At 41.1% G+C, this 27,826-nt stretch overlaps 1 protein-coding gene and 1 long non-coding RNA gene across 2 annotated transcripts; both read right to left on the bottom strand.

Moving 5' to 3' along the window:
* Positions 1 to 1,515: 1,515 nt before the first annotated feature.
* On the bottom strand, positions 1,516 to 2,906 carry LOC117790857. The gene is made up of 2 exons (XR_004618003.1): positions 2,681 to 2,906; positions 1,516 to 1,644 (listed from the first exon to the last, which is right to left on the bottom strand). It is a non-coding gene; the product is annotated as an uncharacterized LOC117790857 (long non-coding RNA).
* A 1,429-nt stretch (positions 2,907 to 4,335) lies between these two features.
* On the bottom strand, positions 4,336 to 24,762 carry LOC117790811 (AF4/FMR2 family member lilli). The gene is made up of 2 exons (XM_034630398.1): positions 24,399 to 24,762; positions 4,336 to 7,838 (listed from the first exon to the last, which is right to left on the bottom strand). The coding sequence occupies exons 1-2, from the start codon at positions 24,408 to 24,410 to the stop codon at positions 5,007 to 5,009; spliced, it is 2,844 nt and encodes a 947-aa protein (XP_034486289.1). The 5' UTR covers positions 24,411 to 24,762; the 3' UTR covers positions 4,336 to 5,006.
* Positions 24,763 to 27,826: the final 3,064 nt, after the last annotated feature.

Here is a 27,826-nt window from a genome sequence, read left to right as displayed (position 1 = left end):
CACCTTTTAAAGGGTTTTTCCGGGACATTCATTGAATTTAATTTACAAATTCAAGATAAAACGATGGCTATAGAATAACGAAATTCGGTTTTGCCTGTTCCCAATTAGGTATGCAACATGTGTGCAAATTGCCTTGGCAATCTGTTACTTGGTTACCGGTACACGTACCCATATGTACTCCCATAACCCACTTAGCCAGTCAAGTTCCACCCTTTATTGCATTAGGGCCAATACCAATTCATAATTAACATAATTGAGGCAGACTGGCACGGATGTTTTTGCTGCTTTGATGATCAGAAAGCGACGCCCTGTGGAGTATGTCGGACGGGGAGTCTGTTGCTTGGATAGGAAACAATGTCAAATGACAACAAAGACTCAAAAAAAAAAAGACCAACAAAAAACAAGTGCAAACTCTGCAGATAAGAGTGATCAGCTCGAAGATACCCTCAAAAAAAAATCGTGGAACAATTTTTTTTGTTTTTCCTTTTATTATTTTTTTTAATTATTTATTTTAAATACTTTAGGTTAATACCAAACGTTATCATCATAAAAATGCTCTATAAATGTATCTTTATCACTTCTAATCTTTGTCTTTGACTTGCTCCGTTTACATATCAATAATACCTTTTTATTTATGCTGACACTCAGAAAAATTATGGCTCTATGGTTAGGGTCGCCGCTCCAGATGAAAAAACAGCAGGGTTCTTTTTCCACTCTTACCAAGGACAGATTTTAAGTTTACTGATAAAATATGTTAGTAATACAAACAATTTATTTATTTATACAAAAACTAATCGCATTTTATTCATTTCCGGCACCAGAGCGGAAACTACGTAAGGCCTCTGCCACGCACTTGAGTGATGAACGGCTATAAACTCTTGGTTCGGAGACAAAAATCTTGATTATAGAACCTTTTTTATATTTTTGATGTGATTCAGTTTATAGCGCTAATACAACTTCATTTCGTAATTATATTAAATATGTTCCTATTTCATAAACAAACGTTCATGACCTTTCAAAAAAAAATAAAAGCGAAATCGCGGTTTATCTTACGTTTCGACCGGATTTCACAGGGTATTTAAAAATGATACGACATGCAAACATCAGAAAGATGTGAAAATGAAACAATACTCGTATGTATGTATGTACATGTAATTTCTACGCAAAAATCTTTTCACATGGCCTGGCATTCGTAACGTAACAGAAACAACAACAGTAAGAAGAAGAAGGAGACGAAGAAGGAGACGAAGACGGCGACGTAGACGACAAACTGAAGAGAAGTAAATAACTCATAAGAGCAAGACGTGGCAGCAGAAAATTGACGTTGATGTAGTTGACTTACCCACTGATGCTGCAGCTGTGTGAGTGCGAGTGCGACTGTGAGTGCGAGTGCGATAGCTGCTGGATGGGTGACCTGAGCTTTGGGGGCCTCTGTCGCTTGGAATGTGGCCGCTGCGTTATTGCGCTTTTTTCTCTTGTTTTTTTGTTGCTTTTGTATTTATTGTTGTTTTGCTGTTTTTGCTGTTGTGCCAATGCCGGCGTCGGTGTAATTGTTATTGTTTCGTTGGGGGAAAAGGTGACGCTCGCTCTCGTTTGCTCTCTTTGTGCGCCTCTCTCCCTACATTCGTTTAGCTGTTTCTTTTGCTGCAATAAACTACCGTTATACGTTGTACATTGACTGAAGGCAAAACACACACTCTCTATCTCTCTCTTTCATTCGCGCATATAGGCAACCACAAAATATTTCAACAATTAAATCATTCATTCATATTTGCACTTGTGCACAACAACAACAACCAGAACAACGAATATAACGCGCTATAATATCATCAATTTATTTATTTAATTTTTTATTAAATTAATAAAGCTTAAATGAAAAAGTAAATTTTTCATGTGTCGAATCGCGACGCGCCAAAACCAAAAACAATTATAAAAAAAATAACAAATAATAAAGGCACGCGACGCACGTATGCAGCGGCAGCGGCGTTGGCAGCGACGCGACGGCCTCTGCTACCTCAATGTCAACGTCGCTGTCATAGTCAAAGTCGCTGTCTCTGTCAACGTCGCCGTCTCAATCGGCATCAGCACCCACACATCAGCTAAATTGAATTTCTGGACTGCAATTTGCGCTTTTAATTAAATCATTAAAAAGAGGGCAAAAAGATTACGATTACGCCATTTATGCTCCTATATGTATATGTCTCTCCCCATCTTCTCCTTCTGACCACATGCTGACCGTTTATTGTAATTGTTGCTTGTGTTGCGATCGCCCAAAGCAATGTGTATGTGTGTGTGTGTGTGTATACATTTGTAATTTCTGTTTGAGTGTATTTATTTGTTGTTTATTGAGTTCAATTGCATTTGCAACTGAAAAATTTAATTACGCACCCAATAGTAAATGCAATTCAAATCAAATTATTTATATGCAATTGTGTGTAATTGAACTGTTTTAGTCTACAATTAAAATGTTGCTTCACACACGCACACCATCAAACAAATACACACAGATACGCAGCCTCATGTACATTGTACAAACAAACAAACAACAACAAAAACCAGACAAACAACTATTTTTACAGCCTACGCCGCCGCCTGCTGCGCTGCTGCTAATGCTACATTTACCGCTGGAGAACTTCCACTTGTCTACTTCTTTTTCTTATATTTGTTTTTTGCCTTTTACCTTTGCTTTTACACGACTTTAGCATTGTATGTTCTCAATATTCATGATTATTTAATTAGCTGCAATTTAGAATTAGCGGCATTTCGATACATACAAACAACTAGCGTAAGAAGTTTAACACAAACACACGCGACGCTTAATGTTGAACAGATTTTATAAACAATGCCGCCGACGCAATTTAAATCGACGGCCGCGACACACCCGCACGCGACCAAAGAATACGATAAACTAATAACAGGTGTTCAACAGGTGACAGAGCTGCCAACTTAAGGGAAGTGGTATTTCGGCATGCCAGCTCAACCTCTAACAGTGCACTTTGAGTTTAACATAATCGCAAGCAGCTGACTCTGTTCATGCTAATCTGAAGCTAATTTTACTAGACTGTTAATGTTATTTAACATTTTCATACACTTTTACCTTGCTTAAAGCAATTCTGTTAAATATGGATGTTTCGCGAAATCCAAGTTTTGACCCATTTTACAAAGTGTGCCAACCCGTGATAAACTTCGAAAATCGAATATTTCGCTCAGTTAAGTTTTAAGCCATACCACTTTGCTAGCTGTGCGACGACTATGAAAAATAGATGGCGCTTCAACGATACGGTAGATGGCGCTTATTATCATTCATAAAGCCAGACTCAAACCTACGCTTTATTTGGACAAGAACCAAAGTATTCGTTATTAATAAATGGGCTTCATTCCGCGAGCCAAGGCTGCCATGCCGTGTAAATACCGTATGAGCAGATAGAAATTAAAAGAAATTTCTGAATTTAAATCTTAGGTAATGCAAATTGCAAAATACAATAGCTCTGCAAATAATTAATAGTTTGAAGCAAATTGAAAATTCGAAATTTGATAAAAATAAATGTGAACGTTTTAATAAAATTTTGAAGTTTGTCACCTCAAGAGGAGAGGCAAATTTAATTCTAAAATAAATATTAAGAAATCGAAAAAATGCAAATAAAAATTCTGCAAAATTTAAAAAGTTCTAGCTTGAAAATTAACAAATTGTCAAAAAAAAAAGGTGCACAAATTTTAAGTTACCATTTTTGTCATCATACCCAAAGTGGTGCATGCTGCCAGATCGGGAAATTTTGCTGGGCCTATTGGGCCAAAACAGTATTTCCACACCATTGCTGTTAACTTTTTAAAGAAATTTAGCTGCTTCCATCCGGCACACATTTGGGAATATTGTTAATAATAGCAAAAGAAAGCTGAAAATATATTTAAAATACCAAGATTTTCGGCTAATAGCAATTTTTCCAATTAAACAAAGGAAACTTGAAAATTGACAGAACTATCTAAAAAACAGCTAAATTTGCAACAGCTGCAGCGTTAGCTAAAAGGTGTTTAAGCCAAGTGTGTCTCCTTGATATAAAAGATAAAACAAGCCCGCCAAAACTATTAATAAAATACATATGTAATTTTTTTAAACAAATTCTTTATATTTGCTTGAATTTTTGTGTTTTTTTTTTCAAATATTTTTTTGTTATTTTTTAAATTTTTTTTTGTAAAACTTTGTTTTAAGTTGTTCTCTCATTTATCCTTTTTTTTTTCTTTGTATATAAATAATAATACTTATTGCTACAATATAGTAAACGTTTTTCGATTTTGTTTGTTTTGTTTCTCCAATTGCTTTTGGTTTTGTTGTTTTTGTTGTTTGCTTCAATTACAAATTGTAGTTAAGTTTTTTCTGCATAATTGAACTTGTTTTGTTGTTGTTGTTGTTGATTGTTTCTATATGAATATGTGTGTGTGTTAAATCGAAAAACTGCAACAATTGCAACTAACAAAGCTAAAGTTACATGTCATACGCGCTAATAAAGATACATTTATCATTTATCCTTTTTTTTAAATGTATATACTATATATATAATTGTTTATATGCTTTTGTTTTTTGCTTTTCAAACTTATGTGCTAGAAGTTGTTCTGCATTCATTAGATTTACATTTTACAATATTTACACTTAAAAATTTGCTAATAGTTTTCATTTGTCATATACTTTTATCATTTTCTCCTCTTAGTTTCTTCTCATTTCATTTCAATACAATTGCAATTTGTTTTGCTTGTTTAATTCTTTATCGTGTGTGGCGCCCCCTGGTGGGGGTTGCTTGAGGTGTATTGGGGGTAGTGATCAAGTGGGGGAGGGGGGCGGGTGCACGTTTCACAACCTGAGCATAATTCGAAATTATGTTACAACAATTACAAATTGAATACTGCTTGGGAATTGCTATGTGGCGCCACCTGGCGGCGCGTGACCCGCACGCAATGCCCGGCGGCAACCGTTGGCGTCAGACGCGTCGTCGGCTCGCTTACAACTTTTGATACTAACTGCCAACCATGATGTGAGCGGGCTGTTCGAGCTCATTGTCATGCAACCTGGAGCTGGCAACGGGACCGCTGAGTCCGCTCTTGAAGAGCTCGTCGGAGCTCAGCTTGCAGCTGGGCACTAGTTCGGTAAACTCGGATCCCAGTCCGAATTCCATATCGAGAAATCCATATTCCCATGTATTTGCACCCGCCGAGACATTGGAACTGATGCTGCTCACATACGACGATGTCAGCGAGTGTGTTGCCGATGAAATCGTTGACAATGTGGTGAATGTTGCTGTTGTCGACGACGATGAGCAACTCGAGCCGGAGGAGTAGGAATACGAGGAGCTGGAGGAACTGGAGGAACTGCATGCGGAGGATGAGACGGAGGAGCTATTTTGACTGCCGCTCGTCTGCACGGTGGTGAAGCTGCCACTGAAGGCCAATGTGGAGCCGGCAACACTGCTGCTCGCTATGCAAACGGGCACGGCGGTGGGCGTGGCAGCAGCGGGCAATATGCTGAATAGATCATTGTTATTCAGCGGATCCAGTGCGGATTGTGAGCTCAAGCTCAGCACCGAACTCCAGTTGATGGAGCGTGTGGAATCATCATCCGCATAGCCCGAATCACTTGAATCACAGGCGCTGACCACGCTCGAAGAGGAGGAATTGTTGTTGTTGCTGCTGCTGTTGCTGCTATTGCTATTGCTATTGCTGTTGTTGCTGCTGTTGCTGTTGTCACTGGCGCTGGTGGCAACTGCTGATGAGTTGCTGACGGGCGTGCTTGCGGCACTAGCAACTGTTGTTGCTGCTGCTGCTGCTGTTGATGCTGCCGCTGCTCCCGTTGCTGTTGCTGCGGCGGCAATTGGTGTCGTCTGGCAGGTGGGAAAGGGCGTGGCACGTCCCGATTGCGACTCCCGAAACGGATAGTGATCGTAGGGATGCAGTGTCGTTGTGCTCGCGGACGTATCACAGTTGCTGCTCGTTGAGGGCGACGTTATTGCAAGTGGCTGGAAACCAGTTGGCGCACCACCAACTGCTGCTGCTGCTGCGGCGCTCGCTGCTGCAGCAGCGGCTCTATAGGCGGGCGGTGGCGCATCCAAACGCTCATGATAGCCCAGTGGTGGCGCCACCTGTGGCTGGAAGCTGGGCGCCTGCGACAATTGCTGATAATGATCCATGTTGGCCAAGCGGGCACAGTTCAAAACCGGCGCATACTCCTGTTGTCCATGATGCAACGGCGCTGGCGGGGATTGTTGTTGCTGTTGTTGCTGCTGTTGCTGTTGCTGCTGCTGTTGTTGCTGTTGCTGATAGGCTGGATGATATTGTGCTGCCTGTGCGGCAGCAGCAGCTGCTGCGGCGGCTGCCTGCTGATGATGCTGCTGCGCCGCCTGATGCAGCTCCTTGGCCTCCGCTTCAATCTCGCGATCGATGCGCTTCAGCGTGTTGCAGATGAGCACCGAGCGGTACAACGATTGCTCCGACACCTGACGAAAGCGCGACAACTTGAACATGGACAGATTGCGGATCTTCAGACGCGTATCCTTGTAGCAGCTGCGATTGGCGCTGCACCAACCGCCGCGTCCATCACAGCAGCGCTTCAGCGGCAATCCGTGCAGTCCGGGCAGCGGCACAAAGGGGGCGGCTGCGGGACTCACATTGCTGGTGGGCAGGGCACTCGCTGGCGTTGTGGTGGCCGCACTGCTGCAGCCCAGATCCAGATACGACTTGCCATTCTCCGCACAACGTATCGTCTGCTGTGGCGCCGACTGCGCATAGACAACGCCACCGCCATTCTCATAGAATTGCTGCTGCTGTTGTTGCTGCTGCTGCTGTTGTTGGGCAGCACTGGGCGTGGCCGCTGCTCCGTTTGCCGCTCCGCCAGGCGCACCCGCTGCTCCCGTTGTGTTTGTCCATTGCGGCGGTGCGAATCCTCGCGGCGTCATGTGCTGCGGGCTGCCGGTGCGGGAGCAATTCTGCTGCGGAAACGGCTCCGAGTAGTAGGCGGGTCGGCTGCCATAGCCGGGGGCGTAACTGCGCTGTTGCTGCGCGGCGGCGGCTGCAGCAGCGGCGGCTTGTTGCTGCTGTTGTTGTTGCTGCTGCTGCTGTTGTTGCTGTTGCTGCTGTTGCTGCTGCTGTTGCTGGGCAAATGGATGATAACGCATGGGACAATAGGTGGGTATAATGCTCTCCTCCTCCTCGTAATCATCCTCGAAATCATCATCATCATCATCCAGCTCATCGGCACTCAGCAATGTTGTTGCCAGCGTCGAGCGTGTGGCAATGCTGCCCCAAGGATCACTGGGCACTGCGACCGCCTGCAACTTGGAGATGCAATCCACTGGCTCCGTGTTGCTGGCCACCGCTGCCACTGGCGATGCTGCCGTTGACCATGGCTCACAGGGCACCGCAGCAACCACCTCCAATTTGGCAATGCTGTCCTCGGGTATTGCGGCACTCGCTGTTGGTGGCAGTGGCACCTCCGCTGGACTCTTACAGCTGCCACTTCCACTTAAACTTACATTTCCATTGCCATTGCCATTTCCAGTAGTAACTTCATCACCGTTGCTAATAATACTATGAGCTGTCTTCACTGTCTCCACATTGTTGTTGTTGGACTCGATTTGCTGTTGCTGTTGCTGTTGCTCCGTTGTCTTTTGCTGTTGCTGCTGCTGCTCCTCGAGCGATTCCAGGTAGTTGTTGTTGTTAATGGCCCATTTGCTGGCCTTCACCGGAGGCGGCGCACAGTTGCCCGTGTAGGTGGTGTTGGCATCCTTGCTATCAAAGGTCAGCTCATGCTTCCGCTTGGTAGCGGCTGTTGCTTGAAGACCCATTGCTGAATTCACCTGCAAAGCGATGGAGAAAAGTCTTCATTAGAAATTGGCGCCAAATAAAATAACAAACTTGAGTAATATCGCATGAATGACTAAGAAATACCCTTTAAAGTATACTACAACTGATTACTGCAGCTTAGCTGAGCTTAAAGCTCTGCTTACACATATATCAATATGATTTTTGAATTTTTAAATAAACTTTTAACGTAAATTTTTAAATTTTAATTTTATTTTAACGCTGAATAATGATTTTTATCTGTTTTCTATGCCTAAGAGATACCTTTTAAAGTAAACTACAACTGATAACTGCAGCTTAGCTGAGCTTAAAGCTCTGCCTACACATATATCAATGTTATTTTTGCATTTTTAAATTTACTTTTAGCGTAAATTTTTAAATTTTAATTTTATTTTAACGCTGAATAATGATTTTTATCTGTTTTCTATGCCTAAGAGATACCCTTTAAAGTAAACTAAAACTGATTATTGCAGCTTAGCTGAGCTTAAAGCTCTGCTTACACATATATCAATATGATTTTTGAATTTTTTAATAAACTTTAACTTAAATTTTTAAATTTTAATAATGATTTTTATCTGTTTTTATGCCTAAATAAATTTCTACAATTAAAGCTAAACAAATAAATGAATAAATCACTAAAAGTGCATAAACCATAGGTCTCAAATAAAGTATCTTTGAGTTACTTTCACTTAATCAGCAGTTTTACCCAGTTGCAAGCCAATATACCCCATTCGCAGTTGTTGCAATGAGTACGTTTGACTGTTGTCTCATAAATTGTGCACCGCTTCGCACAAAGGAGCAGCAGCCAATGAGTAAACCACCCACTTAACCACCCAAAAACCCAACACCCACCCAACAATCCAGCCAATGTCAGGCGCCTGTCTACGTGCCGGAGTCAGGACAACGACAAAGGGCACAGAATACAAAATGAGAAAGACAAAAAAAAAAAAAATAAAATAAAAACGAAAGAAGAAACTTATCAAGAAAATGGAAGTCAGGCGGCAACACAACCATCGCTGCTAATGGAGAGCCACACTCAGTGAGGCATCCACCCTCACCGCCAACTGGCTGGCGTTGCTCATCAGCAGCAACAACAGCAGCAGCAGCAGCGTCGCTGCTCGAAATCTTCTTAAAATAAAACACACAAACAAGAGGCAGCAACCGAAACAGAGACAGCGGCAGATGGAGAGACAGAGGCAGGAGCATTGGCTGACACAAGGGGGGGGAGTGGGGAAAGCGGTGGCGGTGATGGTGATGGTGGTGCAGGGTCAGAGGCATCAGCGTTGAACATGAGCGTGGGACTCTCAGCCACTGGGGCTGCCTTCAATCGTCTCCGTCTTCGTCTTCGTCTTCTGCTGCCTCTTTCAACTCATCTTCGCCAGCGTCTTCGCATTGCGTTCATCACTTCCGCCATTTACGAGTCTTTGGCGAGTTTTCTCAAAAATAAAAACTATATTTTTGGGGGGAACAGCGCGTTTACATGATTTTTGGAATGAAATGCAAATGAACAATGCCAAATGATCCATTTCACTACGTTCCAATGAAACGATTCGGAAAGCGTTGCTTTTTCGAATTTCAAAGTAAATTTCGTAAAATCATATAAAGAAATAAAGATGGAGATTCTAATACTACTAGCTAGAACTGATATTAACAATAGAATATCGAAATTCTAACTTCAATATCAACTTCAAAATATACTTGTAAAAATCTTGCAATGTCTTGTATATATGGATAGTTCATTAGATATTTGTAGACACTAATAATGCCAACTGCTATATTTATCAGAACAGACGCGATCTTTTCAAAATCTTTGTTGTCTATATAGAGTTTTCAAAATATCAGTATTGCTCTCGCTAAAGTCAAAAAGTCGCTGTATTTCAAAAACATTTTTTAAATTCATGCAATGGATCAAAGTAATCAAATAGGGTTGCCACACATGATCTTTTTTAATTTTCTCCATCCATTTATATATTTTTTCCACCAACATTAGATTCCTAATAGCTGTTTTAGCTTTAGTAACAGTGTTGCCACCCCTCTTAAGTTAATTCTGTCAGCTCCGTGTTGAACATCACAGATGTGAACTCTGTGTGTGTGTGTGTGTGTGCAACTCCTGACGAGCCTTTGTCATAGCTTATAAGGGTTGCCATATGCTCGCATATTTCTGCATTCAGAAGGGGGAATACGAATGTTCAAATACTCGAATACTTGAATAATACGAGTACTCATACAACATGAGCCATCGTCGGGGTGAGTTTTCGTTTCGTTTCGTTTTCGTTTGCATTTCTTTTTTTTTTTCTATTTCATGTTTTTTTTTTCGTTGTAGTTGTCGTTGTCGCTGTTGTTGTTGTTGTTTTGTTATCGTCATCGAGGTCGTCGCATGTGTTTCACATTTTCCTTGCCCTTTTTTCCAGCCCTCCCAATCCCTCGTCTGCCTGTTTGCCTGCTGTCTACTGTCTGCTGTCTGCCGTCTACTGTCTGTGCTCGACTCCAGCCCTTTGCACATTTGCTGTTGCCTTTGCCTTTGACTTGGAACTCAGCGTCATCGTCATCGTCATCGTCGTATTTCATCCCTCGTTCGCTGCTGTATCTGCAGCTGTATTTCGGATACTTTTCGGCATAGGGGCTGGATGGATGGATGGATGGATAAATGAATGGCTGGATGGTTGGTTGAGACTAGAGTCTAGACTCATATGACTAAAATCTTGCAGCAACTGTGGCACTTTATAAGGCAAGCCCTACAAGCAACCAATGCGATCGACAGTTGAGTCTAGGGTTGCAAACAATTCTCAACATAATCTTTCAAATCAAACAATCGATATATTTTAAATCAAAAACTATTGCTACTAATTATAATAACATTCTCTATCCAAGTCGACTTTAAATAAATTCAACCTATAACTAATATAATTATTCACTTTGAAATGTGGCATTAGCAACTAATTTGCCTAGATTTAACATTAAAATAATTAGTATAATACAAAGTTTTCTTTACTTTAACAGGAAACTTAGCAGAAAATGTTGTAATACATATTTTGATGATGGTGCTTAACTCACAACTCAGAAAAGATCGATGTAAATCAACAGTGTTGAATATAAAAAGCTTTACTGATCGATTAATCGTTGGTTATTCACAGCCCCTTAGCGTAATATGTGTTTGCTTGCATGTGTGTGTGTGAGTCATTGGCGCTTATCTTGAACGCTCGAGAATTCATCGCACATTGCGCATTGCTCATACGCGGCGTGTGTGGAATGCTTTTAAAAGCGCATTGCGCATACGCCGCGTGTGATGAGGGGGAAGGTGCTGAAAATGCTGATGCAGCTACAATAAAAAGCTCAGCTGCAAAAGCTTGCAAACGGAAATCAAAGCCCAACAATGACAACAGCTACAACAACAACAAATATAACTTTCTACGCTAATTTTGCGTTGAACAACAAAAAGTTGAAGTTACAACAGCGTGCGGTGAAATTGTTGTTGCCGTTTGTTGTTCGTTGTTCGTTGTGTGAGCTAAAAAGTGTTGCTATCATTATAGGCAACAACAGTAACAGTAACAACAACAACAACAACGGCTGGCCAACAATCAACAGCCGAAAGTCATCTTCAAAGCTGCTACGAGAGCAACATGATTTTTGAGCTGCGTTCACTGAGATTGCGACTGCGACTGTTTGGCAGCTGAATTTTATTGCCACACCAACAGCAACAGTCAGTTCAAGCAACAACAACTACAACAGCGACACAAAAGCCAGTCCGTCGCTTTTTTTTTACGCTTCGCCAGCAACTCGTTTCAGTTGGCGATGGCGATGGCGACTGGCTCCAAATTGACGGGCTGAGACTTTGCCTGAGACTCGAAAGCTCGCACGCAGCGTTGCAGTTGTTGCTGTTGCAGCAGCAAGCGACAGCAGCAACGACAACGACGACAGCAGCAACATCGTCGCTACCTCAAATTCCACAATATTCAAGTTTCAGGTTATGAGCCAACACACAACGAACGAACGAACGAATTGAACGACCGACCGACCAAGCAACCAACCTGAGAGCCAGTCATCGTCAACAACAACAACAACAACAGCAACAACAGCTACAACAACGACAATATCAACAACAGCAACAGCAACAACACGAAATGTTTGCCCGAAAGCCAAAGCCAAGCCGAGAGCCCCAGAGTTTTAGAGCCAGGCCAACAGTTGAAACGTCGCGACGTCCGCTTTGCTGCACAGTGGGGCAAGAGCATAAATTCAATTTACAAAGCAATTATATGATTCGAATTATTAACATTTCAATGTAAATTAAATATAATAATAATACACCTTTGAGTTGTACTATTGTAGATTTTAATTATAAAGATTTTCAAGTAAATTAAATAACAATAAAGAACAATTTGTTATTTTGTGATGCAAATGCTTGATTTTAAAGACTTATTTTGAAAGAAAAGTGTAGCACACAAAATACTTTAAATATACATTGTATACAATTTATCTAATATTTATTCTACCTTTTCCAAACTTTGTACAGCATTTTTGCAGTAATAATTTATTTTTCTTTAATACTGAATATAATATTTTTATCGAACTTAAGTTAGTTCTATATAGAAAATGTTTTTCGTATATTATAATAATTCGAAATATGTATATTTTTATAATTGATTGCAAATAGATTTGCTACCACTGTGCCGGCCTCGCTTGGCACCGCTCAAAAGTCGACTTCAGCATTAAAGTCGGTCGGTCGCTCGCTGGCTCGACTGACTGCCTGTTCATGGGGTCTGGGCCCGGCTCTAGAGCTCAGCTCGGTCTCTGGCCACTTTGAATTCTTCAGCTGAAACAACGTGTGATAGCAGCGAATACGAATACGAATACGAAACAACAATAATAATAATAAAAAAAAACCCAAGTTTCAGCTTTCGACAAAAGCAAAACTGCGGGCCAACTCTTGCGACGGTTCGGTCTCTGGCTGTAACTCTGACTCTGGCTTTGAGTTCGAGTCCGAGTCCGAGCCCGAGTCTAAGTCGACGATCTCACAAGCAATTTAAATATACAAAGCGCAAAGAGGAAGAAGAAACTTTATAAACATAAAAAAGAGCGACGAAGACGATGTGGAAGAAGAAGCAGCAACAGCAACAGCAACATAATAAAAACCAGCTTCAAGTTTTCGAGACCGAGACTGGAGTTCAACTCGACGGCGACTCAGCTCATCATAATAAAAATGAATTGAATTGAAGACGGTCTCAGAGATGGTCTCGATGGATGTTGGATGGTGGATGTTGTGTTGTGGATAGTGGATGGTGGAAGGCAAGCAAGCTGGCGAGGGCGTAGCGTTAAAGATGACGGCGCTGATATGTGCGACGATTGTCAGTGGTTGTTGTTTCCCATGCTGGTTGTTGGCTTTGGTGCTGGGTGAAAACTTCAATGTACACCCACAACAAACAATAAGAGAAAGAGAGAGAGAGAGAAAGGGAGGTAGAGAGACAGTACGCAGTTATTTGCTTATAGCGGCACATGACGTTGTGGGAAAGGAAAGGGTTTATTTAGTTTTTCTTGCTTTGGTTTTGCATGTATGAATCTAGCCTAAATACGAAAACAGTCACAGTCATCATGATGAAAATGATAATGATGATGATGATGTCGATAATGATGTTGGGGCTGGGCTGTTGCAAGGTTAATACGCCGCTTTGGCAACTGGACGACTCAATAGGACGGGGATATTGGGTAGTTTTATTATATGCGCATATTTTGCGTCGGGGCCATTTGATGTTGCCGCACGAAGTGCGCCACACGACTGAGAGAGTCCGATGTTGATGCCACACGGTGGAGTTGTCGTCGTCGTCGTTGTTGTTGCTGCTGCTGCTGCTGCTGCCACTGCAGGAAGCGTCGCACATAACAAAATCAGCTGTTTTTGGCGAATTTAGAGCAATTTTCAATGCGGCCACTTTGGTGGTTTTGGTTTCGGTTTCGGAATCTGTGTTGCAAGGGGACAATGAGGGGGGTTTTTTGACTTTTTTTTTTTTGCTTTATTTTCTTTCCTTTTTTTTGCTGTGCCGTGTCGAAGATTTATAAGCAGCGACGCCAGCAGAGAAGTTGGCGTCGCGCATTTGGTGACATTGAAAATTTGCAAGGCACAGCTGATGGACGGAATGGGGATGTTGGGCATGGGGATTTACGGGTTACGGGTTACAATGTACCCCGCATATATGAATGTGACACTCACACACACACGTACAGTTAAGAATTGTGACCCAGTCATGACTTTTGGTCAATGAACCGTCAACGTTTGTGCCTTATTTATAATTTTGCTCTTTTTTCTGACTTTTGCATATTCTCCTGAACAAAAGAAAAGCACGCCGGAAATTGTAATCAGCATCAGCTGTTAGACCGAGTTCCTGGACAAGGACACTGCCTGCCACTCTTGTAAACTGAGCCGAACACTCGAAAATCTGTAATCCGTAGCATTCTAAGGTAACATCCTACCTAGGGTCGACAGCCCTAATCCTAAAAAGGGATGCAACGCATTAGGCACGCTGTGGATTCGACCTTTTCTCGGCTTCCCAATCGGTCTGAGTTCTTGCTACCTGTGCGATCGATCGATCACAACTGCAACTAACTGACACTCTGGCTGAGATTTGGGTACAACGTTCGATGTATCAATATAAAAACGGGAGAAAAATGCATTAGAAATCAACCTGTAAGGCGGCTAATAAGAAAATGATTAAAGTGCATGAGAAAAAAAACCTTTATTTGGATGATTAAGTTGAAAACTGAGAAATATAACCAGGAAGGTTATAAATGGAAAAATATAAAGAATTTTAACTTTTGTAAAATAAGTGGAATTCGATTCATTCATTTATTAGTTACTTCAAGTATGATTATTCTTCGAATTTAAGGCACCAGTCACAATATTTCTGTAAGAAACAATATTGAAAATAGAAAACTAAATTTTTAAAGGGGGAATTTTCAATATTTAATACGGAGTCCCAGTGTATCTTCTAGTATTTACCTCTATTTCACATTTTCCCATGTTATAACTTTATCTGTTAACCTTCAAGTACTATCCTTTCCATAGACAACTCTTATCTTCAACAACCTTACGTCACTGATATAACGGTTCCCATAGCACTGAGGACTCTTTGACAAGTCTCACCCACTGACTGACTGACTGACTGATAGCTGAGTAATTATGCGCATTGATCAATGATCAGCATCAATATTTCAGTAAATGCAAATTTATTCGCGGAACAAAAGGTAACGGCTGTTTGCCGTTGTTGTTGTTGCTGCTGTTGTCGCTTATCACGAGCAACTGATAAGACAGAGTCGAATCAACATCATCGGACAGCAGCAAGTGCGCTAATCGTTGTGAACCAGGGCTGGCCAAAAAGCACAAATGAATCGAAATCGAGGAGAACAAAAAAGCAACAACGACAATTGCCGTTAACAATCGTCATCGTCGTTTTCGTACACTGCGCAAATTGCACAGCGGCTATGAAACGCGGCCGTGCCACAAACGACAACAGCAACAACAACAACGGCAACAGTCAAAGCTATCAAGGCGTACGTACGTACGAACGTTCACCAAGCTGCGCCGCAGCCCGCTTAGTAAACACAAATTTACAACAACAAAATACGATGGAAAAAATGTCTGTATATATGTATGCATGTATGTACATACGTATGTACACACTGAAATATACAGCCAGGCCAGTCAGCCAACAACAACATCATGAGCAGCAGCAGCGACAGCGACAGCAATAACAACAAAAACAAAGACAACGTTGATGTCGCTCCACACACAATTTCCACATCGCAGCCAGGCCGCGCAATGCTGACTCGGCGTCAGTGTGGAATGAGAGAGAATGCCATATAAAAATACACACACACACACACACACAGACGCATACAACGAGAGCGAACGAGCGAGTACAGTCGCACAGTTAAAAATAAAGTGAGGGTCGTTGCGGAGAGAAAGAGAGCAAGAGGCGAGATGGCTGAGTAGCAGAAGAAGAAGCAGAGCGCTCGTGTGAGTGTGTGTGTGTAAGTGAGTGAGCGAGGGTAAAAACAACAAAGCAGCGACAGCGACGCTGCTGTTTCTACTGCTGGTAAATAATGATGATGGAACAACAACAACACAACGCTGCTGCTGCTGCCTGTGAATAGGTATGTATGTATGTGTATGTGAGTGTATATTGCTGTCGTTGTCGTTGTTGTTGCTTTTGCTGTTGCCGTTGATAGCGAGGGACGTAATATCGCAACGTTGCCCGTTCAAACGAGCGAACGAACGTTCGTTCCGAGACTCGAGTTTAATTTTGTAGTACGTAGCAGAAAAAGAGGCAACAACAACGACAACGAACAAAAAAAATAAATGATGGCGGCAACGACAACGACTGACTTGGCAGTGTTGCGTTCCGATTTTTGTTTCAAATTGTCGTTGTTGTTGTTGCTGCTGCTGCTTTTAGGTTTCGAAAACACTTTAAAGCGCAAAAGGAAGAAAAAGGTGAAGAAGAAGCAAGCGACGTTTTCTAGTGCATTTCGCTTAGAATGGCAAAAACGGTTGGTCAGACTTTTATTAGAGGGTGACTTTGCTGTGAATGCTTGCCGTATTTTATTCCTCGCCTCGTGGTGAGCTTGAAGTACGGGTACTCTTGATGTACGTGTATTCGCACTCGCAATCACATTCACATTCACATTGGCATTCGTAATCATATGCTGGCCTCGCATGCTCGCTGAATTGCCAAAGGTTGCCAGCCTCTTGTGGTGGAATATTGAGGAGCAGAGCCGAGCCGAGCGAGCAGCGCGCGTAAATTCAAGTCTTTTTGAATGAGCGAAACTAACTAAATACGATGCGGTCCATAGATCCCACAACTCTATTAAGGTTATGTTAAATCATCTGCATTTGCACTACAACTATGATCAGTTTGAGCTATAAGATCTGTATTTGTAGAACTAAAAAATTTGCTCGTTTTCGGAATATATTAATAATTAATATCTATCTATATTGGGAATTTTTTTTATGAAACACTTCAAGCGACTTAAAAAATTAAAGAGAATTGGAAAACAATTAAGAAATTATAATAGTATATTTCTGTATAAACTTAAACCTTACGTTCAGGGATTTTTTTAAATAAATTGCAATGCAGATTGATTTAATAATGCCAGATCTATGTTAATCCTGTTAATTCAAACTCCTCACATTGATCCTCAATAATTCTGCTGCTCGTTTGTGTCTTTCCCCTTTTCCTTTCCGATTCCGTGTCCGTGTGCTGTCGTGTCATCGTCAACGTGACGTTGCCCATTGGTTTAACGGTACTATGGCATAGCTTCAGACGGAGTGCCGAGTATCCAACGTTAGAGTCCACATTCAATAAAGTAAAGCACAACACAACAACAACAACAAATATGCAGACCATTGCTGTCGCTTTAACCATAACCGCCCACTAGGAGCGCGCCCAGCCATGACTATGACAACGCTTACTACCGCCACCCACACACACCCGAAGAGAGAGAGAGAGAGAGAGAGAGAGCGAGTGTGTGTGAAAGAGAGATAGACAAACCGTCCCCAAACACTCTGAACTGTTTATAAAATAACCTTATTTCGCACATATAACACACTCGTACACACTGTATGTATGTATGTACGTGTGTGTACGTACACCCACGGGCTTGCCACTCCTCCTAGTGACTCCTACATGTATATGTAGTAGTATCCTGCCTCTCGTTCTCGTACTTTATGCCTGACATTATAATAATATTATATTCCTTATAATATAATGGGTTGGCAGCACTGGCAGCCAAAAACCACCTATGCCACCACCCAAACCACCCACATTTCTATGTGAATGTGTGTGTGTGTGTGTGTGTGTGTGTGACGACCCTGCGCACTGACGTCGAGCGAGGCAAGTCGAACCGGCTTTTATGCCTGCACTCAAACCCGAACCCGTCTCTAAAAACCAACCGACCGAGGGTGGTTCGGTGGTGGATTCTAGTGCGAGTGTGTTGCCAATTCAGCTTTTTTCGGATAGATCTGTCCTTTTTAAAACTACTTTAGCCTGATAAGTATTTGAAAGCATCCCCTATTTGCAAATTTATCCCGTTTTAGGTTAAGTTTTAAATATTTTAATAATTTTTCAAATTTTTTGTACTTGAATTTGTGTAGTTATGATCTAATTGAAACAATACTGATATCGAATTCAAAAGCGATAGTGTTTCGAATACTGCAAATGTAATAAAAATAGCAAAATTAATTAAATCCGTACAAATATATATGTACATATAAATATTTTCCGAATAAAAATATCTGTAATATATTAACACTTAACACAAAACTTCTATACTTTTGTTTTTCTTCATGTCCTGATTTTGTGGCGAGTTGCTGGCATCACTGGTGTGTGGTGAAATATGCCATGACGTATAAAAGCTAAAAACGTTGGCAAATATAATGAAATTGGGTGAAATGCGCTCTCGCCCTCTCGTTGGGGTCTGACATAATAAAGCCTACCATGGCCAGGATGGTACGAGTACAACACGGTCTATGGCTCTGACTCTGACTGTGGATGGGTGGGTGGTTGGGTGGTGTGTGGTGTTGGTGGTGGTTTGGTAGGTTGTAGTAGATTGTAGCTTGTGGGCCATGATGCCATGAAAACCACTTTTCGAATTGCACATTGTACGTGGGGAGAGCAGGAGACGGTTCGTCGTTGATTGTGAAGCGTGGCACGAAGGAAGAAGGGTGAGAAATGAAAATGGAAGAGCTTGGACAGCTTGGACGAGGTGGCTGTTGGAGTGGGGGAATGTTGGTCTTGTTGTTACTGCGCTGCCGCCGCACGATAACTTTAATTTAGCTTAATGGAAATTTTAAGCAACATTGATGTTGTTGTTGTTGCTGCTGCTTGGTTATCCTTTAGCGCACAGTTGCCACTTGCCACATGCCACACACACGGACATAGAGAGAGTGATTCGCGAGTCCAAGTCCAAGTCCGATTCGAGTCGAGTGGCAGGCAGCGTGTTAAGTAGGTGACGCAACCGCAAATTTGTGGCAAGCGATTTAATAATGTTAATAGTGTGCGTGCATCTCTCACAGTGCTGCCATAAATGTATCCGTATCTGTATCTACAGCTGCAGTTGTATTTGTATCTGAATCTGCGAGTGCATTGCGCGTCACGTCATCGTTGCCATCGTCATCGTCATCATCACCAACAACAGCAACAACAGCAACAGCCGCCGCATCATTTACGTGGCCGGTGAATCCCCCCAGTTAGCAGCTCTAGGTAGCGCAAACAAGTGCAAGTGATGCGCATTCATTGATAAGATTTTGTGCAACACACTGGCTGCAACAACAACAACAAACAGCTGTTTGTTGTTTGTACGCTTTGGGCATACATTAGCCACAAAACATACGAGTACTCGTACTCGCGTAGTAAATCCACCATATAAGCATGTGGCACGTTGCAAGTTTGTAAATCTTTTAAGCAGAGACCCAGTCAATCGGTCAAGCGAGCGAACCTGCGAATAAGACAAACACCCAATACAGGCAACAACAACAACGATGGTCAATGTCTTTAGATTGTCATTGTGCCAGCTGTTTGACTTGATAACTGAAGATGCAGTTTCCAGATGGACCAAAGATATACAAGGTTGAGGCTTAACTACTGACTTGGGAAAATTTTGGGAATTTTTTTTAATAGATATGTTTGTAACACAGTTGAAGAGAACAACAAGTTAAGGAGAACTACAAGTGTTAAGATATAAAATTTATATTGAAATAAGTAACTGATGTGAGTAATAAGCTCATTTAAAGATTAAGTATAAATGTAGTGAATAAATAATATTTGTAATTTACAACACCGATATTTTATAAAGCAAGAAAATTTACTTTAGTTACTACATAAGAAGTTATAATGAGAATAGAATTTTTTTTGAATTAAAAGATTAAATACAGTTACTAGAAGACACTAAAAAAATACACCATTTAATTCTTCAATGTCTTCAATTCATTACAGCTGGTTTAATGTTTTGACTTGGGAAATACCTTTAATCATTCTGAACGAGTCTGCCTTAAGTGGAAATGCATTTCGGTAGAACTGAAACATGTCTTTATGGTCTGCATTGTTGAAAAGGTGTTTGAACTCTATGTAGTAATACGAGTATATGTATGTTCCTGCTGATAGTGTTATCAGTGGACAATTAGAATAATTATTGTATATGTTTGATTAGACTTAAGGTCGATCGCTATCGAAGGTGTTAGAAATTAATGATTATGCTATTATTATAAGCAATTTATTTGAAAATGCACATAGTTGAACGATCTTGGGGAAGTCCAAAGCAAGACGAAGTAACCACGTTACTTCCTATCCAAAGTCGTGACTTTAGTCGATTGCTCATGCGCGATAAGTTGCCCCAAACTACTGTTAACTCGTCTTGTATCTGTATTTGCATCTGTATCTGTACCTGTATGCGATTGTGTGTGTGTCAGTTACCCAAATGGCCATGCGGCATTTTGTTTACATTTTTGCGTCAAGGCTGTGCCAAGAGGAAGACTTTTAGCGTTAGGCGCGCGCCAATGAAGGACAACAGCAAAAAGGGGGAGGCGGGTGGAGAGGATAGCTGGACAACCCTTACTTAAACGCTTGTTTGCCATATTCTTTTCTCAACGTTTCTTTACTTTATTATCATTATTTAAAGTTTATCATTGAGGGGATTTCGCTTTCAGTGGTGCACTTGACCGACGCGTCGGAGCAGCAACAAGTTTAAGGAGCAAGCCAAATTAAAAAAAAGACAAAAAATATAATAAAGACAGCAAGCATCCCAAATGGGTCGCAAAGGATAATATTGCCATTAATGATATACACACAGATACAGATACGTGCACACACACACACACACACACATGCAAAGAGAGAGGACAATGACGACGCGTCGCAAGTCGAGCCCCCCAAAGGCATTTTTATGGCAGCAGCAGACATACATGAGCGTGTGTTTGTGTGTGTGTGTGTGTCCTGCCTCTTGCCACATGCATGCAAATAAAGCACTGCAAGCGAGGCAAGTAAAGCACACACCAAACCAAACCAAAGCAAAGCAAAGCAAAGTAAACCGAACAACCAAGTCGCGTTTCGCCTTCCTTCGCGTTTTCATTCATAAAATCGAAGAGCAAAGAAAATGGCACAGAACAGACGGCTGGCTGCTGTTCTGCCGCTGCCACTGCCTCTGCCGCTGCCTCGGCCTCTGCCTACCTCCCTCTCTGTTTGTAGTGTGGACTCTGCTACCAATAACTCAAAAGGCGTGCGCATTCAGCGCACTTGTGTTAATGTATCTGAAAGTGAAATCAAATGCCCAATAACAACAACAAGGAGCAGAACAAGCAGAGGAGGCACGGCACGACCCGACCAAGCATTTACCAGAGCCGAGGCCAATTCCGGATGCCGGGTCCGGGTTTTTGGGGCCGTACCGGACCGGCGCCAACTTCGAACTATTTGTGCCGCACTAACAGCGACAGTGACTGCGACTGCGACGCTTTGATGCTCTCAGAACTCAGTCAGCGTTGCTGTCGACGTCGCTGTCGCAGTTGCCGTCGCTGCTTGCTCAATTAAGTGAATTAAGTCTCGTGCCGGAATTTGCACCACCCTAATATGAAATAACAACAGCAAAAACAATAACAATACTCACACACACACACATGCATAAAGAACAATTAAAAAGAAGCACAAGGAAAATAATGATAACACACTTTTGCTGACTCGCATCACACACGCATTCGCATACAAAAAACGACGAAAGTGAAATTCCCTTAAGCAAACTAACAAATACGTACTTAATGTACACTATGGATAAAGTATAAATAATAAACTGATAACTAAGTTAAAGTGTCGATTAAGTAAAGTTAAGCTAATGCTTGCCTAAGGATACGAAAACTTGAACAACAACATAGTAGGCGATTATTATTATAAAATCTATCTTTTGTTGATAATTAAAATTTTAAATCTTTTTTACTGCACTGTATATTTAGGTATGTAGTTTAAGTCTTACTTGTAATCTTAAATTGCTTTTTTTTTTCAAGCATTTCCATTGCAAGATTGCAGTTGGATTAAACATTTTAAAAAAATTAGTAGCAAATTTTATCCAATAAAACTTGCATAGATACTAAAATATTTTCTTATTTCTGCACCAAAGTTTACTACATTACAATTTTTATTTTACGTACTATTATGATTTATAGTTTCCACAGAAAACACGTAGGTTTGAATTTCTATTAAAAACTATAATATTTCATTAAAAAATACTTACTTCCGTAAGGTAGCGGATAAGTATTTCCATAAAATTTCTAAATTGTAGTTGTTCTAGGGATTTTCTACTGCTTAATTTTGTATCGAATTTTTCCAACTTAAGTCTCTCTTAAACAATCAATACTGTAGTATCTATGCAAAGTTATTGTTCCAAAGTGCTTTGTCATTCGTTAATCGAATTTATGACACACTTGCTGACCGACTTGTTATACTTTTTTTTATAGCAATTGCACAAATCCAATATATAAATAATAATTATAATAATAATAATTTGATTGCTGCTTCAGAACGTAGAAATTAATCCAAAACTAACGTCGACGTCGACTTCAACGTCTACGTTGGCGTTTTACAACACGCGACTTCTGCTGCCAACGAAAGAGAAAACGTTAAATGGGCAGCGACGTTGACGTTGACGTAGACGGCGACGTCTACCAAAACTTTGCTGCTGTTTTTCTTATTATTCCTCTTCATTTATTTATTTACTTTTTTTTGTGGGAGCGAGCGCTAAGTGAGTTGTGTTGCTGTTTTGTATGTAATTAATTAAACAGCCCAAAAGTCAGCTGTCTGCTGCCGCCGGCAACGCTACTGCGACGTCAGCGTCTGCGTGCGGCGTACCAACAATTGTTGCATTAGACAATGACGATGATAATGACGTTTCGCGACGCGACGCCAGCTTAGCCGACAGCAGCGGCAGAGGCAGAAGCAGCGACGTCGTCGTCGGCTATTTAGCATATTGCGTTGCGCTATGTGTGGCTGCAAATGTGTGCCAATAGATGGCGCTGCATGATGGCAGCGGGAGCACGTGCAACTTATGCATTGTTTACATGACGAAGGCGCAATGTTGTTGTACTTGCATGGTGATAAGCGTTGCGCCTGTGCCCGCTATTATCCTGCATGCAACAACACCTAACTCTCTCACACACACACACACACAGAGACAGACAGATAAACAGAGTCGGAATCTATTCACATGTGCCTCGTCATGCCACCCACAAACATAAACACACATAGATATGTTCATATATGCATGGATAGACGCTCATAGAAACGTGGTAGACCCAAAGCCCAGTCAACCACCCAACCACCCACCCACGCACCAACCACTAGACAGAGGCAGCGGCACAGAGGCAGCGACAGAGGCAGAGACAGAGGCGATGCCAATAAGTGTAGGCGGCATTGTAAATTCCGTATTGAAACCACATGTTGAAGCTTCAGTCAGCTTTACGCGCATTTCTAAGTAAAAGGTGCAACAACCCAAACACACAAACATCCGTACATACATGTAGTTGCATCTATGAAATCTACCTGACAGGAGGCCACCTGAATGATTCACCAAAAAATATGCTTATGAATGGAATAGAAACGTCAGCTGCACTCTGCTTAGTTAAGCAATCCGGGTACGCAATCTGTTATCAGTAACAACAACATTGACTGAACTTGAGACAAGTTCATGCCGAACTGATAGCTGATAAAGCTGCTATAGTTCTCGAAAGCACCTGAGCTTACAAAAGCTAAGTCTATCCAAAGTTGAGTAAAGGTAGATTTATAGGAATAGTATAGTATTTATATTTAAATTTTTTAAAATTCGATTTTAAGATTATTAATTTAGATAATTAAGTTACATTAATTAAAATGTATGACTGATTATATGAATTTATCTTATAGTAAATCAGATATATAAATCTTAAAATTTAAATTAAATTGTGGGATAAATTTTAGATAATAAAGTTAGATTTATTAAAATGTATGACTGCGTTAACGAATTGATCTTCTAGTTCAACATATAAATAAATTTAAATCTTAAAAAAAAATTATATAAATTATAATTATATTATATATAGAATTATACTTTCTTTCCCCGATTTTACACATACTTTCCATTATTAATAATGTGAATTTTTGCCTGTAAAATTCTCCACAAATATAATTTTTTAAATACGGAAAACGCGTAATATAGTCGCCAGAAATTAAAGATGATCACTGTTACATCAAGCTGTACTTTAAAGGTTCCCTAAACTCTAAACTCTTGTGTTTGTTATATTTTTCAAAACAAACTACTTTGTTGTTTAGCTGAACTGTAGCAACTTTTTGATCTATTGTACTCTCCCTTATTGCTTTGAACTACCTAAGCACTTGCTGAGCAGGTACTTTCAGATACAACCCTGTGATTTATGAAGCCCGCCAAATATTTGGTCCAATTGGCAGTGGCCAATGGGGCACATATGTATTTATGATTAAAACGATAGCTATACTGAATGGTTAACTATAGAACTATGAATCCACGGATCTATTGAAACTCACCTCTGTGCACATTTTCGGCTGGGCCGTTGAGAAAGATGCGCGTTCACTGCGTTTATCCAATTTACCAAAATAGCCAATGGCCGAAGCGAGAAAATAACAAAAAGTAATAGTGTTGCAGTGTTGTTGCACCTGGGGTTTTGGTTGGTGTTTTTGTTGCCACCGTTAATGGAATCTCAGTCACTAGATAATATCCCTAGCGGTAACTCACAGGTCAGCCAGTGGATGGAGCCTGGAGCCAGCCGTTTGGCCCACCGCATTACAATAAACAGATGACATTTTAGCACAATATATTTAACTATGTTTATGTTCAATTTTATATCACTTGGTATTTATTTCGAAAATTTGGAATATCTCAAATTTGTCGTAACTTTTGCCAATTTTAATAAATAGAATTATTTATTTAGCACACACTTTTAATTGCTCAATTGCAAGTGAAATGTTATTTGAATTATTTGTTTTTACTTTACTTTTAGTTGTTGTGATAACTTTGAATTACGCGCGCTACTCCAAGTACGGGACAGAAATTTACGTCGAATTTTTTGTCGTATCGGTTTGCGTTCGACACGAGTGCGGAGCGACGTGTACCTCAGTCTGCCATGCTAAAATCACAAATAAACTGGCCAACGCTAAAGAAGCAGCCAGCAGGCAGCAAGCAAGCAGGCAAAGCACACACACACAGATACGCACGCATACAGTCACAGATAGATTTTGTAAATGCACCCCTGTACAGTGTACACTGTACACACACACAACAGCAGTGAGAGCGAACGAACAAACGAACGAACGAACGTACGTACAAAACCGACTGAGAGAGTGGGAGAGAGAGAGGGAGAGAAAGCGACAGCTGCTCTGCTCGCACCAAGGCAAGCATACGACGAGCACTTATGTAAAAAGCATTGAAATTGAACGAGTTTGTCGGTCGACAGGGAATGGCAGGGTAGCAAGGGGCAACACTTTAGCTGCTAGCATTGCCAGCTGTACACGAAGTCTACAGCGTTGCCAGCGTGAACATTTCAGTGATATAAAGAAAACGAATAACCAACAACCAGCAACAGCAGCAAATCCAAAGCAATATTGAAACGAAGCGAACGTTGTGCAAACGGCCCCGGCTGCCGGCCGTAGGAGTGGCAGTGGCAGTGGCAGCGCAGCAGCGGCTGTTATTTAAATGCTGTCGGCGTTGCCAGATCCGCTGCGCGGTTTAACTGATAATATTTGAAAGTCCAGCGTTATACAACTATGAAACCGTTTGAAATGCATTCGATTCGTTGTCGTTTTGTGCTGAATTGACCACTTAGGCACCTTAAAATCCAGCTATATATCGAATATAATGCAACAGTAATATTTGAAAACTAATTCAAAATGTAGCTTAAGTCTAGTTTCAAGCTTAAAACTATTTAACTTTAATCCTAAATTTATTATTAAATGTTAACAAATTGCTCCCAGTTAGGTAATACACATTTACCTCTTTCCAATGTACTCAAATTTATAAATTTCTAATTTTATATAATTAAAAAAAATGTTATTTAAATCGTATTTGTATTTCTATTTGAAAAACTAAGAAGTTCCCTTTTATTTCTAAGGCTATATTTTAGATTTGTTAGTTAAAAATTTGTCAATCGGTATATTTTCGTTTATCATGTTTAATTAAATAAACCGCAAAGATAATACTTGGGTCCTATTGTCTATGATATTTCGATTCCCATGCCAAGGCAATTCAGTATGCAGTATGGCAACCCTGTGACAGCGCTGAGTAACTGTCTACACACAATATATATTTTTATATACATGTATATACAATATGTATGTATGTTTGTATGTATGTTATGTTTGTGCGCTAGCAGTCTTGTCAGTTGGGATTTCGTGTAGTGTTGTGCTGGGTCGTCGTTTATATAAAGGTACATTTCCACAGCGCACTCACAGATACGAACGCACACAAAGAGAGAAGAGACTGACGCATGCATGTGTGTGTGTGTGTGTGTGTGTGTGTGTGTGTGCGATTGTGGATTTCGTTGTGGTATGTGCGAAGGCAACGCAAAGTGGAAGCAGAAGCAAAAATGAAAACTGCCGCCGCTGTTGCCGTTGCCGTCGCGTCGCTGCGAAAACTAAAACTGAACTCGAACTGTGGCTGCTGGGCGGCTGATGTTGCTGGCTGAGGCCGTCGCCGTCACCGTCACCGTCATCGTCACCGTCGCTGCTTTGTTCAACATTTTTGTTTATTTCAGCGTTGTAGCTATAGCTATAGCTTTAGCTATAGCTGTATCTCTCTGTTGGCTGTATGCATTTGTATCTGAATCTGTATCTGCGAGTGCTTGGGCATTTGGGCACGTCGTCGTCGTCGTCGCTGTCGTTGTAGTCGTCAACATTGCTGCTGTTGTTGTTGTTTTTGTTGTTGCTTTAGCCGTGCCAGGTACTTTTTGGTTGTTGTTTTTAGCTCGTCGCCCGCTTCGTGTGCGCTCTGTGCTATTTTATGCGACGAACTGACTGACTGCCAGGCGAATGTTGTTGCTGTTGCTATTGATGTTGTTATTGTTATTGTTACCATGACGCAGCAGCAGCAGCAGCGACAGCGACGCTGTCGTTGTGCGAATTTCGCCTTGAAACATTTTTGCCGTTCGCTTTGCTGCTGCTGCTGGCTCTTTGGCTATTTTGTTGTTGCTGTTGTTGTTGTTATTATTTTTTGTTGACCAGCTTATCTTTTGGCCCCAAAATGAAATAAACTGCATTTGGCCAATCGGAAAGCAAATCGCGCGCCAATTCTAATTCGCCAAGCGAATTTTGATTGAAGGTCAGCGCTTAAGCGTTTACAGCGACGCCAACATCAACATCAACATCGACTCTGACTCCAGCTCCGGCTCTGACTTCGACTTCTTCAGCAGGCTGTGGACAAACGGCGACTGACGTCGCGACGCGGACTCTAAACGAGGCGCCGCCTGAACCTGAACCAATTTCTCGGCATTTGTATTTTCGCTCTTGTTTTTATTGCTTTTTTATCTGCGGCATCGATGCGTGCGCCGCAACGTTGATGTCGCCCGATGGCTCACATGATGTCATTACTTTTGGCAAGACGACAAGCGAACGGGGTTTTTCAATCCAATTCTTCTAAACTACTACCCTGTATGAAAAGCTGCAAAAGAGCATGTTCAGCAAGCATAACATATGTTGCTACAAATAGCATACGCTTAAATATCTTTCAACTCCTATTAGACAACCATTTGAGCTTACGAGTATAAATTTCGAGCTGCACTTGAAAAACATTCCAAAAATATAGTATTTACGTAGTCAACAGCGAACATTTAGAAATTATCCCTTGAAATTAAAGTTTAAAATTAGATTTTGAGCTTTATATATAAATCGGCTTAATATACGCTTGCAAACTTTTATAAAATTGATATAAATAAAAGTTGATATTGAGAAGTTATTATATAATA

The sequence above is a fragment of the Drosophila innubila genome (assembly GCF_004354385.1).
Source record: "Drosophila innubila isolate TH190305 chromosome 3R unlocalized genomic scaffold, UK_Dinn_1.0 2_E_3R, whole genome shotgun sequence".
In the NCBI taxonomy this organism is placed as follows: domain Eukaryota; kingdom Metazoa; phylum Arthropoda; class Insecta; order Diptera; family Drosophilidae; genus Drosophila; species Drosophila innubila.
This window is presented reverse-complemented; position numbering and strand designations above follow the sequence as displayed.